The 18,243-nt window shown below is 48.3% G+C and overlaps 1 protein-coding gene across 6 annotated transcripts in view; it reads right to left on the bottom strand.

Annotated features, from left to right (window-relative positions):
• Window positions 1-640: 640 nt before the first annotated feature.
• LOC123732451 (uncharacterized) overlaps window positions 641-18,243 on the bottom strand; it is a 36,623-nt gene continuing 19,020 nt past the window's right edge. For 3 of the 6 annotated variants that reach the window (XM_082972099.1, XM_082972095.1, XM_082972098.1), the window contains 8 exons: window positions 15,441-15,506; window positions 11,508-14,980; window positions 9,764-9,932; window positions 8,099-8,259; window positions 7,698-7,888; window positions 6,610-6,710; window positions 6,398-6,496; window positions 641-1,576 (listed from right to left, as the gene is read on the bottom strand). In XM_082972099.1, coding sequence (XP_082828225.1) covers window positions 1,395-1,576; window positions 6,398-6,496; window positions 6,610-6,710; window positions 7,698-7,888; window positions 8,099-8,259; window positions 9,764-9,932; window positions 11,508-14,980; window positions 15,441-15,506 — 4,442 coding nt within the window. In that variant the 3' untranslated portion in view covers window positions 641-1,394. Of the gene's footprint in view, window positions 1,577-6,397; window positions 6,497-6,609; window positions 6,711-7,697; window positions 7,889-8,098; window positions 8,260-8,369; window positions 9,674-9,728; window positions 9,933-11,507; window positions 14,981-15,440; window positions 15,507-18,243 lie in introns of those variants that run through there. The other 3 variants (XM_082972096.1, XR_014391493.1, XM_082972100.1) reach the window with 3 other exon arrangements.

The raw sequence follows: 18,243 nt of genomic DNA, 5'->3' as shown, positions 1-18,243 counted from the left end.
TTTTTCCGCGCGGCGTCATGGCTTTCTACCACCACAACGGGAAGGAGAAAGAACAGGCTTTTCCCCAACATCCCCATTTAGTTTAAAAGGTCATTATTACTGACCAGTCAAAGGTCAAGACAGAGCAGTGGCATGGATGGATGAATGATGGATAATGGATGAATGAATAAATGCATGATGGATGGATAATGGACGGGTGAATGCGGGATGGATAATGAATGTTAGATGGATGATGGATAATGGACAGGTGAATGCGGGATGGATAATGAATGGATAATGAATGCTAGATGGATGATGGATAATGGACGGGTGAATGCTGGATGGATGAATAATGGACGGGTGAATGCTGGATGGATGAATGATGGATAATGGACACCTGAAACCCCACCTCTTTAAGGAATACCTGGGATAGGATAAAGTAATCCTTCTAACCCCCCCTTAAAAGATTTAGATGCACTATTGTAAAGTGGTTGTTCCACTGGATATCATAAGGTGAATGCACCAATTTGTAAGTCGCTCTGGATAAGAGCGTCTGCTAAATGACTTAAATGTAAAATGTAATGGACAGGTGAATGCTGGATGGATGGATGATGTGAAGAAGGGAGAGCAGTCTTCCATGAGACAATAATTGGATCATATATTATTAAACAACGCTTACCTCTTAGATTTTAATTTGTCAAATTAAATAGAAATAGGCTCTTGTAACAGGGAACATTTACAAAAGTAGGGACATTTATATATTGTACACAGGGAGCTTCACCAAACAGAATCTCTACGTCATATTTACAAAGTCACGCTCAACATATAAAGAACGGGTAACAGAAAACCCAAACAGAACGTCGAGGGGAACGTGATGAGTTAACCAACAGATGAATAATACGGACATTAAAAATGAGTTCAGTCCACAGCAGGGTTCAAGGCGTCAGATAGAAAAAGGTATGGATAGAGGTAACAGCAAAACGCAAGCTGCTTCACCTTGCCCTCTTCATAGGCAACATTCTTGGGATCTAGGAAATCCTTACAGATCTGTACAAGTGGCAATGGACCTAGGGGTTAGGGGCTAGGGGTTAGGAGCTAGGGGTTAGGGGTGAGGAGGGGTTAAGGACTAGGGGTTAGGAGCTAGGGGTTAGGAGCTAGGGGTTAGGAGCTAGGGGTTAGGAGCTAGGGGTTAGGAGCTAGGGGTTAGGAGCTAGGGGTGTGGAGGGGTTAAGGACTAGGGGTTAGGAGCTAGGGATTAGGAGCTAGGGATTAGGCGCTAGGGATTAGGCGCTAGGGATTAGGGGTGTGGAGGGATTAAGGACTAGGGGTTAGGAGCTAGGGATTAGGAGCTAGGGGTGTGGAGGGGTTAAGGACTAGGGATTAGGAGCTAGGGACTAGGAGCTAGGGATTAGGGACTAGGGGTTGACGTGTCGGCAGAGCGAGGCGATCTGTGTGATGCAGCTGGTGACAGCGGGGGGGACAGGCTGGGTGGTCTCTCCTCGCCATGACGCCAGCGCAGCCAGAGCCTCCTTGGGGTTGCTAGGCGACAGGTCGTAGACAGTGTAGACAGCTGCCAGCTGGACCTCCCAGGGAACACCTGGAAATGACATCACAGAGACTCATTGGTTGGCCCATCTGTCCAATACAGACACAGATCTGCCCAGTCTCATCTGAGCAGAATTACTTTTTGTTTTTAAGCAGAAGAGTTAAGGTTTACAGGTACAGACATCCCACCCAGGAACTGAGGTCATCAGGAAACTAGACGTACAGCTCCTTCAGATAGTATTCAGACCCCTGGACTTTTTACACGTTAATGTTACATCCTTAACCTAAAATGGATTCAATTAAATACAAATATCCCCATAATGACAAAGCAAAAATAGGTTTAGACAATTTATTAAAAATAAAACAACAAAATACCTTACGAAAAGTTTGGACACCGACTCGTTCCAGAGTTTCTTTATTTTTTACTATTTTCTATTTTGTAGAATAATAGTAAAGACATCAAAACTATGAAATAACACGTATGGAATAATAAATAAAAAAAAGTGATAAATCAAACATCTTCAAAAGTAGCCACCCTTTGCCTTGACAACTTTGCACAATCTTGGCATTCTCTCAACCAGCTTCACCTGGAATTATTTTCCAACAGTCTTGAAGGAGTTCCCACACACCAATTTGTAAGTCGCTCTGGATAAGAGCGTCTGCTAAATGACGTAAATGTAAATATGATGAGCACTTGTTGGCTGCTTTTCATTCACTCGGCGGTCCAACTCATCCCAAACCATCTCAAATTGGGTTGAGGTCGGGTGATTGTGAGCTCAGGTGCTTCCTGTTTCCATTGATCATCCTTGAGATGTTTCTACAACTTGATTGGAGTCCACATGTTCAATTGATTGGACATGATTTGGAAAGGCACACACCTGTCTATATGAGGTCCCACAGTTGACAGTGCATGTCGGAGCAAAAACCAAGCCATGAGGTCGAATTAAATTGTCCGTAGAGCTCCGAGACAGGATTGTGTCGAGGCACAGACCTGGGGAAGGGTACCAAAACATTTCAGCAGGTCCCCAAGTACACGTTGGCCTCCATAATTCTTAAATGGAAGAAGATTGGAACCACCAAGACACTTCCTAGAGCTGGCCCCCTGGCCAAACTGAGCAATCGGGGTAGAAGGGCCTTGGTCAGGGAGGTGACCAAGAACCTGATGGTCACTGACAGAGCTCCTCTGTGGAGATGGGAGAACATTCCAGAAGGACAACCATCTCTGCAGCACTCCACCAATCAGGCCTTTACGGTAGAGTGGCAAGACGGAAGCCACTCCTCAGTAAAAGGCACATGACAGCCCACTTGGAGTTTGCCAAAAGGCACCCAAAGACTCTCACACCATGAGAAACAAGATTCTCTGGTCTGATGAAACCAAGATGAATCCCTTTGGCCTGAAAGCCAAGCGTCACGTCTGGGGGAAACCTGGCACCATCCCTACGGTGAAGCATGGTGGTGGCAGCATCATGCTGTGGGGATGTTTTTCCAGCGGCAGTGACTCAGAGACTAGTCAGGATCGAGGTTCACCTTCCAACAGGACAATGACCCTAAGCACACAGCCAAGACAATGCAGGAGTGGCTTCGGAGACAAGTCTCTGAATGTCCTTGAGTGGCCCTGCCAGAGTCTGGACTTGAACCCGAAAGAACATCTTTGGAGAAACCTGAAAATAGCTGTGCAGCGACGCTCCCCATCCAACCTGACAGATCTTGAGAGGATCTGCAGAGAAGAATGGGAGAAACTCCCCAAATACATGTTAGCTAGTTAACATTGACCCTAGTCTGTTAGCTTTAGCTACCTGCAGATTCATACCACAGCTATGAACCTAGTTTGTTAGCTTTAGCTACCTGTAGATTAATACTACAGCTCTGACAATGTTTGTATTGGTAGTAGTACGAGTTGGGATTATGCCCGATCATAGTTTACATGTCTAAACAAAATTGTTCCTCAAATGTACTGTATGATAAACCATTTTCTAGCTCGGAGTCTCTCCTTTCATCCAATGTGAAAAAAAAAATAAAAAAATACTATTTCAAATGTTTCTACATAAGACCGAATCGAGGCGATTGGTCACAGCCTATACTCAGCCAGGGGGCAGACCAATCATAAACCATTTTAAGACTGGGCGAAATACTAGTGGCAGGAAATATAATTTAAGGTTTGGTACGGAGAGTCCTCCTACTTCTTTCCCTCTTTTTTAAGTGGATTAATTTTTATCTGGGATCGTTTACCTTGTCGTATATACATTTAGAAACCACACTATGAATGTCATTCTAAATAGCCAGAAGGGAGAGACAAGGGAAGCATTAAACTACACACATTCAGCCCTGGGCAGTATATTCATCCTGACAAGGGAAGCATTAAACTACACACATTCAGCCCTGGGCAGTATATTCATCCTGACAAGGGAAGCATTAAACTACACACATTCAGCCCTGAGCAGTATATTCATCCCGACAAGGGAAGCATTAAACTACACACATTCAGCCCTGGGCAGTATATTCATCCCGACAAGGGAAGCATTAAACTACACACATTCAGCCCTGGGCAGTATATTCATCCTGACAAGGGAAGCATTAAACTACACACATTCAGCCCTGGGCAGTATATTCATCCTGACAAGGGAAGCATTAAACTACACACATTCAGCCCTGGGCAGTATATTCACCCTGACAAGGGAAGCATTAAACTACACACATTCAGCCCTGGGCAGTATATTCATCCTGACAAGGGAAGCATTAAACTACACACATTCAGCCCTGGGCAGTATATTCATCCTGACAAGGGAAGCATTAAACTACACACATTCAGCCCTGGGCAGTATATTCATCCCGACAAGGGAAGCATTAAACTACACACATTCAGCCCTGGGCAGTATATTCATCCCGACAAGGGAAGCATTAAACTACACACATTCAGCCCTGGGCAGTATATTCATCCTGACAAGGGAAGCTTTAAACTACACACATTCAGCCCTGGGCAGTATATTCATCCCGACAAGGGAAGCATTAAACTACACACATTCAGTCCTGGGCAGTATATTCATCCCGACAAGGGAAGCATTAAACTACACACATTCAACCCTGGGCAGTATATTCATCCTGACAAGGGAAGCATTAAACTACACACATTCAGCCCTGGGCAGTATATTCATCCTGACAAGGGAAGCATTAAACTACACACATTCAGCCCTGGGCAGTATATTCATCCTGACAAGGGAAGCTTTAAACTACACACATTCAGCCCTGGGCAGTATATTCATCCTGACAAGGGAAGCATTAAACTACACACATTCAGCCCTGGGCAGTATATTCATCCTGACAAGGGAAGCATTAAACTACACACATTCAGCCCTGGGCAGTATATTCATCCTGACAAGGGAAGCATTAAACTACACACATTCAGCCCTGGGCAGTATATTCATCCTGACAAGGGAAGCATTAAACTACACACATTCAGCCCTGAGCAGTATATTCATCCTGACAAGGGAAGCATTAAACTACACACAATCAGCACTGGGCAGTATATTCATCCTGACAAGGGAAGCATTAAACTACACACATTCAGCCCTGGGCAGTATATTCATCCTGACAAGGGAAGCATTAAACTACACACATTCAGCCCTGGGCAGTATATTCATCCTGACAAGGGAAGCATTAAACTACACACATTCAGCCCTGGGCAGTATATTCATCCTGACAAGGGAAGCATTAAACTACACACATTCAGCCCTGGGCAGTATATTCATCCTGACAAGGGAAGCATTAAACTACACACATTCAGCCCTGAGCAGTATATTCACCCTGACAAGGGAAGCATTAAACTACACACATTCAGCCCTGGCAGTATATTCACCCTGACAAGGGAAGCATTAAACTACACACATTCAGTCCTGGGCAGTATATTCATCCTGACAAGGGAAGCATTAAACTACACACATTCAGCCCTGGGCAGTATATTCACCCTGACAAGGGAAGCATTAAACTACACACATTCAGCCCTGGCAGTATATTCATCCCGACAAGGGAAGCATTAAACTACACACATTCAGCCCTGAGCAGTATATTCACCCTGACAAGGGAAGCATTAAACTACACACATTCAGCCCTGGGCAGTATATTCATCCCGACAAGGGAAGCATTAAACTACACACATTCAGCCCTGGGCAGTATATTCATCCCGACAAGGGAAGCTTTAAACTACACACATTCAGCCCTGAGCAGTATATTCACCCTGACAAGGGAAGCATTAAACTACACACATTCAGCCCTGGGCAGTATATTCATCCTGACAATAGATATTATTTTTTATTTATTTATCTGTTATTTTACCAGGTAAGTTGACTGAGAACATGTTCTCATTTACAGCAACGACCTGGGGAATAGTTACAGGGGAGAGGAGGAGGGGGGATGAATGAGCCAATTGGAAGCTGGGGATGATTAGGTGACCGTGATGGTCTGAGGGACAGATTGGGAATTTAGCCAGGACACCAGGGGTTAACACCCCTACTCTTACGATAAGCACCATGGGATCTTTAATGACCTCAGAGCATCAGGAGACCCGTTTAACATCCCATCCGAAAGACGGCACCCTACACAGGGCAATGTCCCCAATCACTGCCCTGGGGCGTTGGGATATTGTTTAGACCAGAGGAAAGAGCACCTCCTACTGGCCCCTCCAACACCACTTCCAGCAGCATCTGGTCTCCCATCCAGGGACTGACCAGGACCAACCCTGCTTAGCTTCAGAAGCAAGTCAGCAGTGGGATTCAGGGTGGTAACGCTGCTGGTTAAAGCAACTAGGATGTTAACCCACCGGAGTAGAATGACTGATGAAATACAGACGAACCATTTCAGAAGCTTTACAGTAGATTACCTTCTGACCGTCCGTGTCTGGCGAAGGTGTTGATGACCCTGGAGATGTTCTTCACAGACCAGCCACATCCCTCCTTAATTCCCAGCTGCCCGAGGCGCCCTGACGAGGTGGTTCTCATGGTTACACTTCAATGGTCAGTATATATATATATATATATATATATAAATAAAAGTGTTTCATGAAACAATTATACACAAACAAACACCACCCACCTATGAGTCTGAGGATCGCAGCCACAGTAACATCCTGGATGGGAGTCTGTCTCGATCTGGGCTGAGTCACCCAGGAGTTCATCACCGGCCACAGCTCTTTACTTTAAAAACAGGACAACAAAGAACTAAACACCTGAGGCCATGATGGTTAATACACTCCAACATACTGTATCTACTGTCTTCAGTCTGTCATGTTGTCTCCATGTCCACTGCAGTGTGCTAGCCTATGCTAATCGCTAGCCTATGCTAATCGCTAGCCCACGCTAATCGCCAGCCCACGCTAATCGCTAGCCCACGCTAATCGCCAGCCCACGCTAATCGCCAGCCCACGCTAATCGCCAGCCCACGCTAATCGCTAGCCCAGACTAATCGCTAGCCCAGGCTAATCGCTAGCCCAGGCTAATCGCTAGCCCAGGCTAATCGCTAGCCCACGCTAATCGCCAGCCTATGCTAATCGCTAGCCTATGCTAATCGCTAGCCATGTTAAAAGATGTACTATGCAGAAATCTCTCCGCCATTTTCTGGTTGCTCAAATTGTAAGTTTGCCTGTTTATGTGACTAAAACAGCAGTGTAGAGAATCATTGTACCATCTAAATCCCTGTATCTTTTCTATAACCATATTTTCCGTAACTGTTTACAGCTGGTGTACAAAACCGAAAGTAAAAAGACACAAAAAAAGGAAACTTAAGACCGGAAGCATAGAAATAGTGACATAGAACAGATCTACCTCTTCTTAGACTGGCTTTCAATGAGAATGACAGATCTATAACTCACATTTTTATGTGAATTTGGTGAGGTCACCTAAAAAGTGACATCTGCAGTCTAAGTCAAATGGGGCTAACTGGCTGAGTTGGCTACATAAATTATCTAACCATCTTCAACGCTTAACAAAATCATTTTTAGGTCGTCCCCCCCCCCCCCCAACACGCTATCTAGCTAGATGAATATTTAGCTGGATGGTCATAATGACATTAAAGAGTTTGCTAAATGTATGCATTTGGTTTTGTCTTCATTGTTTTGTTTTCGCCGGTGAATTTCAGTCCAGCTGTGGCAGTCAACACCAACCAACAGCGGACCTGCTTTGTACCTCAGTAGGTTGTCATGGGTCCACTTCCAGTGTGCATGAGAGCAGAGCAGCTCCAGGGTGAAGACGCGTTGCCAGGCAACAGGGTTCAGGTCCTCTCCCTGTCGCGGGTGTTTCTGGAAGGTCATCTCGGCGGCGTCTCTGACCGACGTCAACGTGCTGGACACCAACTGATCCACGTCACTAGGAGGACTCTGGGGGACGCAGACGTGACACGAAGTCAAAACTGATGTTACGCCAAGCTTCACAATACACATAACAGGAAAATGGACAGGCCTTCTCAGTGACAGAATACGGACAACTCTTCCCCTCTTGTTAATCGATAAAAATAAAAAAAAGGTGGAGACCAATAGACAAGCGTAGATCCCCGTAACCGCAGACCAAGATTATAAAAGATACCGTACCTTCTCCCATCCCAGGTAAGCAGTCAGGCAGTGGAGCACCTCTCCTTGAGCTTTGACCTTGGTGACCGTGTGGATGGCCTGGCACACTACAGTCCTGCAGGAGAACACGTTGGGCCACGTGGTCACCATGAACAGAACCAGCTTGGCTGACTCAGGGAAATCTGGGGGGGAGGAGAACACGAACAGAAACAAAGTTACCTTCTCTAAGGATGCCGTAGGCCAGGATGTGTTACCTTCTCTAAGGACGTAGGCCAGGATGTGCTACCTTCTCTAAGGATGCTGTAGGCCAGGAAGTGTTACCTTCTCTAAGGATGCTGTAGGCCAGGATAAGTTACCTTCTCTAAGGATGCTGTAGGCCAGGATGTGTTACCTTCTCTAAGGATGCTGTAGGCCAGGATGTGTTACCTTCTCTAAGGATGCTGTAGGCCAGGATGTGTTACCTTCTCTAAGGATGCTGTAGGCCAGGATGTGTTACCTTCTCTAAGGATGCTGTAGGCCAGGATGTGTTACCTTCTCGCTGTAGGCCAGGATGTGTTACCTTCTCTAAGGATGCCGTAGGCCAGGATGTTTTACCTTCTCTAAGGATGCTGTAGGCCAGGATGTGTTACCTTCTCTAAGGACGCTGTAGGCCAGGATGTGTTACCTTCTCTAAGGACGCCGTAGGCCAGGATGTGTTACCTTCTCTAAGGACGCCGTAGGCCAGGATGTGTTACCTTCTCTAAGGACGCTGTAGGCCAGGATGTGTTACCTTCTCTAAGGATGCTGTAGGCCAGGATGTGCTACCTTCTCTAAGGACGCCGTAGGCCAGGATGTGTTACCTTCTCTAAGGATGCTGTAGGCCAGGATGTGCTACCTTCTCTAAGGATGCTGTAGGCCAGGAAGTGTTACCTTCTCTAAGGATGCTGTAGGCCAGGATAAGTTACCTTCTCTAAGGATGCTGTAGGCCAGGATGTGTTACCTTCTCTAAGGATGCTGTAGGCCAGGATGTGTTACCTTCTCTAAGGATGCTGTAGGCCAGGATGTGTTACCTTCTCTAAGGATGTGTTACCTTCTCTAAGGATGCTGTAGGCCAGGATGTGTTACCTTCTCTAAGGACGCTGTAGGCCAGGATGTGTTACCTTCTCTAAGGACGCTGTAGGCCAGGATGTGTTACCTTTAAGGATGCTGTAGGCCAGGATGTGTTACCTTCTCTAAGGATGCTGTAGGCCAGGATGTGCTACCTTCTCTAAGGATGCTGTAGGCCAGGATGTGTTACCTTCTATAAGGACGTAGGCCAGGATGTGTTACCTTTAAGGATGCTGTAGGCCAGGATGTGTTACCTTCTCTAAGGATGCTGTAGGCCAGGATGTGTTACCTTCTCTAAGGATGTAGGCCAGGATGTGTTACCTTCTCTAAGGATGTAGGCCAGGATGTGTTACCTTTAAGGATGCTGTAGGCCAGGATGTGTTACCTTCTCTAAGGATGCTGTAGGCCAGGATGTGCTACCTTCTCTAAGGATGCTGTAGGCCAGGATGTGTTACCTTCTCTAAGGATGTGTTACCTTCTCTAAGGATGCTGTAGGCCAGGATGTGTTACCTTCTCTAAGGATGCTGTAGGCCAGGATGTGCTACCTTCTCTAAGGATGTGCTACCTTCTCTAAGGATGCTGTAGGCCAGGATGTGTTACCTTCTCTAAGGATGCTGTAGGCCAGGATATGTGCTCTGTCCCAGTCCCTCCTCTGTCGGCACAGAGCAGTGTAGACTCTGACCAGAGCCTGGAGGTGAGACCCAGGCAGCTCAGTCCTCTCAGTCTTCAGCTTAGTCAGCATCACCGACATCAGATCATCTGCCAGAGGCTGACAAGTCACAGGAAAACCATGTACCAATGATTCACAGGAGAGCCATGTACCAAGGATTCACAGGACAGCCGTGTACCAAGGATTCACAGGAGAGCCGTGTACCAAGGATTCACAGGACAGCCGTGTACCAAGGACTCACAGGACAGCCGTGTACCAAGGACTCACAGGACAGCCGTGTACCAAGGACTCACAGGACAGCCGTGTACCAAGGATTCACAGGACAGCCGTGTACCAAGGATTCACAGGACAGCCGTGTACCAAGGATTCACAGGACAGCCGTGTACCAAGGATTCACAGGACAGCCGTGTACCAAGGATTCACAGGACAGCCGTGTACCAAGGACTCACAGGACAGCCGTGTACCAAGGATTCACAGGACAGCCGTGTACCAAGGATTCACAGGACAACCGTGTACCAAGGATTCACAGGACAACCGTGTACCAAGGATTCACAGGACAACCGTGTACCAAGGATTCACAGGACAACCGTGTACCAAGGTTTCACAGGACAACCGTGTACCAAGGATTCACAGGACAACCGTGTACCAAGGATTCACAGGACAACCATGTAAGAGGCGTTCACGTCTACAAATTAAAGGGATACTTTAGGATCTCTGCTAGCAGATACCATAGACTTCTAGTCATTGTGCTAACGCTAGTTAGCAATTGTGCTAGAGCTAGTTAGCAACTACGTTCAAACTGCACGGAGACATAAAAATGGTTCATCCGACTCTGGGGAAGTAGATAAAAGGGTCTCGTTGCCAAAATCCAGAAGCATGCCTTTAAAAGATACTAAGGCAAATATGCTACGTAGACTACTAGGCAAAGCTGTACGTGACTAACCTGATTCTACGTAGACTACTAGGCAAAGCTGTACGTGACTAACCTGATTCTACGTAGACTACTAGGCAAAGCTGTACGTGACTAACCTGATTCTACGTAGACTACTAGGCAAAGCTGTACGTGACTAACCTGATTCTACGTAGACTACTAGGCAAAGCTGTACGTGACTAACCTGATTCTACGTAGACTACTAGGCAAAGCTGTACGTGACTAACCTGATTCTACGTAGACTACTAGGCAAAGCTGTACGTGACTAACCTGATTCTACGTAGACTACTAGGCAAAGCTGTACGTGACTAACCTGATTCTACGTAGACTACTAGGCAAAGCTGTACGTGACTAACCTGATTCTACGTAGACTACTAGGCAAAGCTGTACGTGACTAACCTGATTCTACGTAGACTACTAGGCAAAGCTGTACGTGACTAACCTGATTCTACGTAGACTACTAGGCAAAGCTGTACGTGACTAACCTGATTCTACGTAGACTACTAGGCAAAGCTGTACGTGACTAACCTGATTCTACGTAGGCTACTAGGCAAAGCTGTACGTGACTAACCTGATTCTACGTAGGCTACTAGGCAAAGCTGTACGTGACTAACCTGATTCTACGTAGGCTACTAGGCAAAGCTGTACGTGACTAACCTGATTCTACGTAGACTACTAGGCAAAGCTGTACGTGACTAACCTGATTCTACGTAGACTACTAGGCAGAGCTGTACGTCACTAACCTGATTGTTTGAGAACTCAGAGAGGACCTCCTTCTCCTCATCCCGTAACACAGGCTTCCTAGACAGATTCCCAACAAACAGGTGACTCTTGATGACAGGCAACAGGTCAAAACACTGGGCTTCTATCTTCTCTAAGGCCTGGGATATGGAGGCGTCGGCTGCTGGTTTCCCAACCAGTTTCTCCTTCTCTGTAGGCTGTGAAGAACTCCCATGTTGAGGTGTCCTGAGTAGTGGGTCGGGACTGGCTGATGTCGTGGAGGATATCCCCTTAGCAGCAGGGCCGGCCGTCGCCCCAGCAGGGCCGGCCGTCGCCCCAGCAGGGCCGGCCGTCGCCCCAGCAGGGCCGGGGGAGCAGTTATCCAGCCTCAGCCTTTTGGCACTCTTTGGTAGAAGCATGTTGACTCCACTTCGCTTCCCTCTTTGTTCTGTTTTGGTGAAAGCCGTGGACGAGGAGTTGATGGTTTTGAAGCCAGATACCTGACTGACTGAGCTGGAGGGTGTAGTCCCCGTCTCAGCAGCAGACATACAGATGTTTCCTCGGAGGATACCGAGAGTCCAGGCACGGGCAGACAGTTCTGGATACATGCTGTCTAGAATCCTCATGGAGTTCTCCTGGGCGGGACTAGTGGAGGAAGAGGAAGGGCTGAAGGCAGGAAGTCTCCCTGGAACAGGAAGGGCGTGTTTAGGAGTGGCTGAACCAAACTGTAGTGGTGAGGAAGGAGCGGTTCGAGACGGGGAGCTCAACATCTGACCATCAGGTGCTGTTTGGGACCCCAGAGGGGAAACAGGTCTTTCCATTGGTGAGGGAAAGGACAGTTTACCAATCACCTGTCTTGGATTAGCAGGTTTTACCGGTCTCGGAGGAGTTACAGTGAGAGGCATCAGAAGAGGAGGTAGTGGAGGACCCATTTCAAAGCGAACCTTCCCAATAGGAATTTTCCCTGTAGGTTCTGGGAAGTGGCCCACAGGCAAGGCTGCTGTGGGTTCTGGGGAGTGGCCCACAGGCAAGGCTGCTGGCCTGATCCCTTCCCTCATGTCAGGGCTGAGTCTTTCAATAATAACTTTACATGAAAGGGTGGCCGTTTGCTGGCCGTCCGTGGGGGCCGCGCCGTCTTTCCCTGAGCTCGTTTGGACTGCGTTTGATCTAACAAGACTCTTCCTGACACGCCCACTTCTAATACTGATCATCTCAGTCTGGGCATTTCCACGTAGTTTCTCAGACCCTTCATCCGTCAGCTGGGACTCCGACCTCGACTCAGAGATGCAGTCGGTGGTTGTAGGATGCTTACGGTCAGCTTTCATATCCTGGTGTTGAAGAACATGGACCGGGCGATCACAATCTTTCAGCATCCCGTTGTTCAAAAGCTCCTCACTCTTTAACTCTGCAGGAGACGGTGGACTCCTAACATCTGACCCCGGGTCTTCAGCATCTTTCTTTCCATTCATCCTCTTCGGTTGTGTACCAGATCTCAGGAGCTTCACGTTCACCACAGGGTAAAGACATATGGGACTATGTAACCTCTTGCATAGTGTATGGTTTGTGCTACTCTGAGCATTGGGTTTTGTTGCCTGGATGTCTTCATGGACTTCAGATGTTGTAGTACACATCTCTACATTCTTTACAGAGCTCATTAAACTGGCAGGAGAGATGTGGACACCAGATTTTGGCAGAGGTGCCAGAGACTTCCGTTTAAATGATGATGATGATTCCTCTGCCCCAGATGAATGGACCGTGATGACTTTTGATACCATACCTACATCTGTCAGTCCTTCTGTCTGACGACTGGGGGAGACCAGTCCTTCTGTCGGACGACTGGGGGAGACCAGTCCTTCTGTCGGACGACTGGGGGAGACCAGTCCTTCTGTCGGACGACTGGGGGAGACCAGTCCTTCTGTCGGACGACTGGGGGAGACCAGTACATCACGAACCGGTTTCCAAGAGAAACCCCCTTCTTGGTCTTTATCCGATTCCTGGCCTGTAAACAACTCGTGTTGTTTACGGAGACCTGCTCGAGGAGCTGCTTTCGGATCAGTTGTGTTACATTGAGTTTTAGGAGCCCATTCACTCAGTTGGTCCGGACCAGTCAGCGTCTCAGCAGAACATTCTACCAGAGAACTGGGTTCCAGCTGTTTAGTGGTGGGAGTTTGAGACACGCTGGCCTCTCCCGTATGATCTTTAATTCCTTCTACTTCGTCCGAGTCCCCATGGTCGATGCTCTGACCCTCCAAGACACATCCTTTATAACATGGGTTAGTCTCAACATCCATTGCTGTCATGTCTGGTGAGGAGTCCTGCACTTGTTCTCCTTGTGTCTGGGTGAGTGAGGTCCGAACGGTGCCGGTACGGACAGAGGTGTTGCCCGGAGGATCCGCTGAGCTTGGGAGACACTCTGTGGCTTTGGTAAAGGACGGTAGATCAATAGAGGAGGTTTGAGTCTCTCCTGATGGGGATTGGATGGTTTTAGCAGCTGGTTCTACCTGCATGTCTTCCTGTTCACAGACAGACACACTGTTCCTCTCTTTCTCTCCTGACGTCCCCGTGGACAGATCAGGGCTTTCTCTCAGAGTATAATTAGTGTTGTCTGAGACGGGGCTTTCTCTCAGAGTAGAATGAATTCTGTCTGATGGTAGTTCCACTGAGGAGTCTGCAGGTTGTTGTCCTGCCAACACAAGAGCCATCTGATTGGCTGGTCCAGGTTGCTGTCCTGCTGTCTGATTGGCTGGTCCTGTAGTGTAGACAGAGTGGTTTCTGTTCTCTAGAGGAGATCTGGTCTCTCCTGACTCCAAGACATCATCCAACCTCTCCTGAGCTGAGGAGCAGGCTAAGGGGGAGAGGACAGGAGGCAGCGGCTTGAACCAGTCCAGGATCTCCTCAACTGATCTACTATGTTTATGGCCTGGCGGGTCACCGTTCCTGCTGGGTCCGTGGCCTGGCGGGTCACCGTTCCTGCTGGGTCCGTGGCCTGGCGGGTCACTGTTCCTGCTGGGTCCGTGGCCTGGCGGGTCACCGTTCCTGCTGGGTCCGTGGCCTGGCGGGTCAATGTTCCTGCTGGGTCCGTGGCCTGGCGGGTCAATGTTCCTGCTGGGTCCGTGGCCTGGCGGGTCACTGTTCCTGCTGGGTCCGTGGCCTGGCGGGTCACCGTTCCTGCTGGGTCCGTGGCCTGGCGGGTCACCGTTCCTGCTGGGTCCGTGGCCTGGCGGGTCACCGTTCCTGCTGGGTCCGTGGCCTGGCGGGTCACCGTTCCTGCTGGGTCCGTGGCCTGGCGGGTCACCGTTCCTGCTGGGTCCGTGGCCTGGCGGGTCACCGTTCCTGCTGGGTCCGTGGCCTGGCGGGTCACCGTTCCTGCTGGGTCCGGGGCCTGGCGGGTCACTGTTCCTGCTGGGTCCGGGGCCTGGCGGGTCACCATTAGGTCCGTCGGGTTCAACTATGCTGCTGTCCTGTAGGTGCTCCTTTAACTGCTGTTTTCTCCTGGCTGTGAGTGAGAGACAGAGAGAGACATAGAGAGAGAGAGAGACAGAGAGAGAGACAGAGAGCGCGACAGAGACAGAGAGCGCGACAGAGACAGAGCGCGACAGAGACAGAGAGCGCGACAGAGACAGAGAGCGCGACAGAGACAGAGAGCGCGACAGAGACAGAGAGCGCGACAGAGACAGAGAGCGCGACAGAGAGAGAGAGCGCGACAGAGAGAGAGAGCGCGACAGAGAGAGAGAGCGAGACAGAGAGAGAGAGCGAGACAGAGAGAGAGAGCGAGACAGAGAGAGAGAGCGAGACAGAGAGAGAGACAGACAGAGAGAGACAGACAGAGAGAGAGAGACAGAGAGAGAGAGACAGACAGAGAGACAGAGAGAGATATAATGATGTTCTGGTCTGTTGTAACAAGGGGAGGTCCATTAAATCATATGACATCATCACAATGCGTCCTGAATACATACCAGGGAGGTGTGATGAGGGAGGAGCTACACACACCCACAGATCCTCCAGCAGCCTCTGGACCTTCTCTGTAAAACACACCACCGTATCAACACCGTGACGACTAGGCACTACACCCCACCGTATCAACACCGTGACGACTAGGTACTACACCCCACCGTATCAACACCGTGACGACTGTAGGTACTACACCCCACCGTATCAACACCGTGACGACTGTAGGTACTACACCCCACCGTATCAACACCGTGACGACTAGGTACTACACCCCACCGTATCAACACCGTGACGACTAGGCACTACACCCCACCGTATCAACACCGTGACGACTAGGTACTACACCCCACCGTATCAACACCGTGACGACTAGGTACTACACCCCACCGTATCAACACCGTGACGACTGTAGGTACTACACCCCACCGTATCAACACCGTGACGACTGTAGGTACTACACCCCACCGTATCAACACCGTGACAACTAGGTACTACACCCCGCCGTATCAACACCGTGACGACTGTAGGTACTACACCCCACCGTATCAACACCGTGACAACTAGGTACTACACCCCACCGTATCAACACCATGACGACTGTAGGTACTACACCCCACCGTATCAACACCGTGACAACTAGGTACTACACCCCACCGTATCAACACCGTGACGACTAGGCACTACACCCCACCGTATCAACACCATGACGACTGTAGGTACTACACCCCACCGTATCAACACCATGACGACTAGGCACTACACCCCACCGTATCAACACCGTGACGACTGTAGGTACTACACCCCACCGTATCAACACCGTGACGACTGTAGGTACTACACCCCACCGTATCAACACCGTGACGACTAGGCACTACACCCCACCGTATCAACACCGTGACGACTAGGCACTACACCCCACCGTATCAACACCGTGACGACTGTAGGCACTACCCCCCACCGTATCAACACCGTGACGACTTGGCACTACACCCCACCGTATCAACACCGTGACGACTGTAGGTACTACACCCCACCGTATCAACACCGTGACGACTGTAGGTACTACACCCCACCGTATCAACACCGTGACGACTAGGCACTACACCCCACCGTATCAACACCGTGACGACTAGGCACTACACCCCACCGTGACGACTGTAGGCACTACCCCCCACCGTATCAACACCGTGACGACTAGGTACTACACCCCACCGTATCAACACCATGACGACTGTAGGCACTACATTTAACCAGGAATGTCAGTTAAGAACTAATTCTTATTTACAATGACGGCCTACCGGGGAACAGTGGGTTAACTGCCTTGTTCAGGGGGCAGAACGACAGATTTGTACCTTGTCAGCCTAGGGATTCAATTTAGCAACCTTTGGGTTACTGGCCCAACGATGTAAACACTAGGCGACCTGCCGCCACAAAGGTACTAGTGTGGGGTATTATTAACCTGTTATGGATAGGGGGCAGTATTTTCACGGCCGGATAAAAAACGTACCCGATTTAATCTGATTATTACTCCTGCCCAGAAACTAGAATATGCATATAATTATTAGCTTTGGATAGAAAACACTCCAAAGTTTCTAAAACTGTTTGAATGGTGTCTGTGAGTATAACAGAACTCATATGGCAGGCCAAAACCTGAGAAGATTCCATACAGGAAGTGCCCTGTCTGACCATTTCTTGGCCTTCTTGATCATCTCTATCCAATACAAGGGATCTCTGCTGTTACGTGACACTTCCTACGGCTCCCATAGGCTCTCAGAAGGCGGCAAAAAGCTGAATCGTGGCTTTGCAGGCCCTGGCTGAAAAACATTCGCGCGTTTGGATAGTGGTCGGTCAGAGTACTATGAGACTGAGGCGCGTGCACGAGACGACCCCATGTTTTTATTCTTTCGTCTTTGAACGTAAACAACGACTCCCGGTCGGAATATTATCGCTTTTTTACGAGAAAAATAGCATAAAAATGTATTTTAAACAGCGGTTGACATGCTTCGAAGTACGGTAATGGAATATTTAGACATTTTTTGTCACGAAACGCGTCGGGCGCGTAACCCTTCATCACCCTTGGATAGTGTCTTGAACGCACGAACAAAACGCCACTATTTGGATATACCTATGGATTATTTTGAACCAAACCAACATTTGTTATTGAAGTAGAAGTCCTGGGAGTGCATTCTGACGAAGAACAGCAAAGGTAATCAAACTTTTCTAATAGTAAATCGGAGTTTGGTGAGGGTCAAACTTGGTGGGGGTCAAAATAGCTAGCCATGATGGCCGGGCTATCTACTCAGAATATTGCAAAATGTGCTTTCACCGAAAAGCTATTTTAAAATCGGACATAGCGAGTGCATAAAGGAGTTCTGTATCTATAATTCTTAAAATAATTGTTATGTTTTTTGTTAACGTTTATCGTGAGTAATTTAGTAAATTCACCGGAAGTGTTCGGTGGGAATGCTAGTTCTGAACGTCACATGCTAATGTAAAAAGCTGGTTTTTGATATAAATATGAACTTGATTGAACAAAACATGCATGTATTGTATAACATAATGTCCTAGGGTTGTCATCTGATGAAGATCATCAAAGGTTAGTGCTGCATTTAGCTGTGGTTTTGTTTTTTGTGACATTATATGCTAGCTTGAAAAATGGGTGTCTGATTATTTCTGGCTGGGTACTCTGCTGACATAATCTAATGTTTTGCTTTCGCTGTAAAGCCTTTTTGAAATCGGACAGTGTGGTTAGATAAAGGAGAGTCTTGTCTTTAAAATGGTGGCAAATAGTCATATGTTTGAAAAATG

Source organism: Salmo salar, unplaced genomic scaffold (genome assembly GCF_965601325.2).
Source record: "Salmo salar unplaced genomic scaffold, fSalSal1 ptg000568l, whole genome shotgun sequence".
Classification (NCBI taxonomy): Eukaryota; Metazoa; Chordata; class Actinopteri; order Salmoniformes; family Salmonidae; genus Salmo; species Salmo salar.
This window is presented reverse-complemented; position numbering and strand designations above follow the sequence as displayed.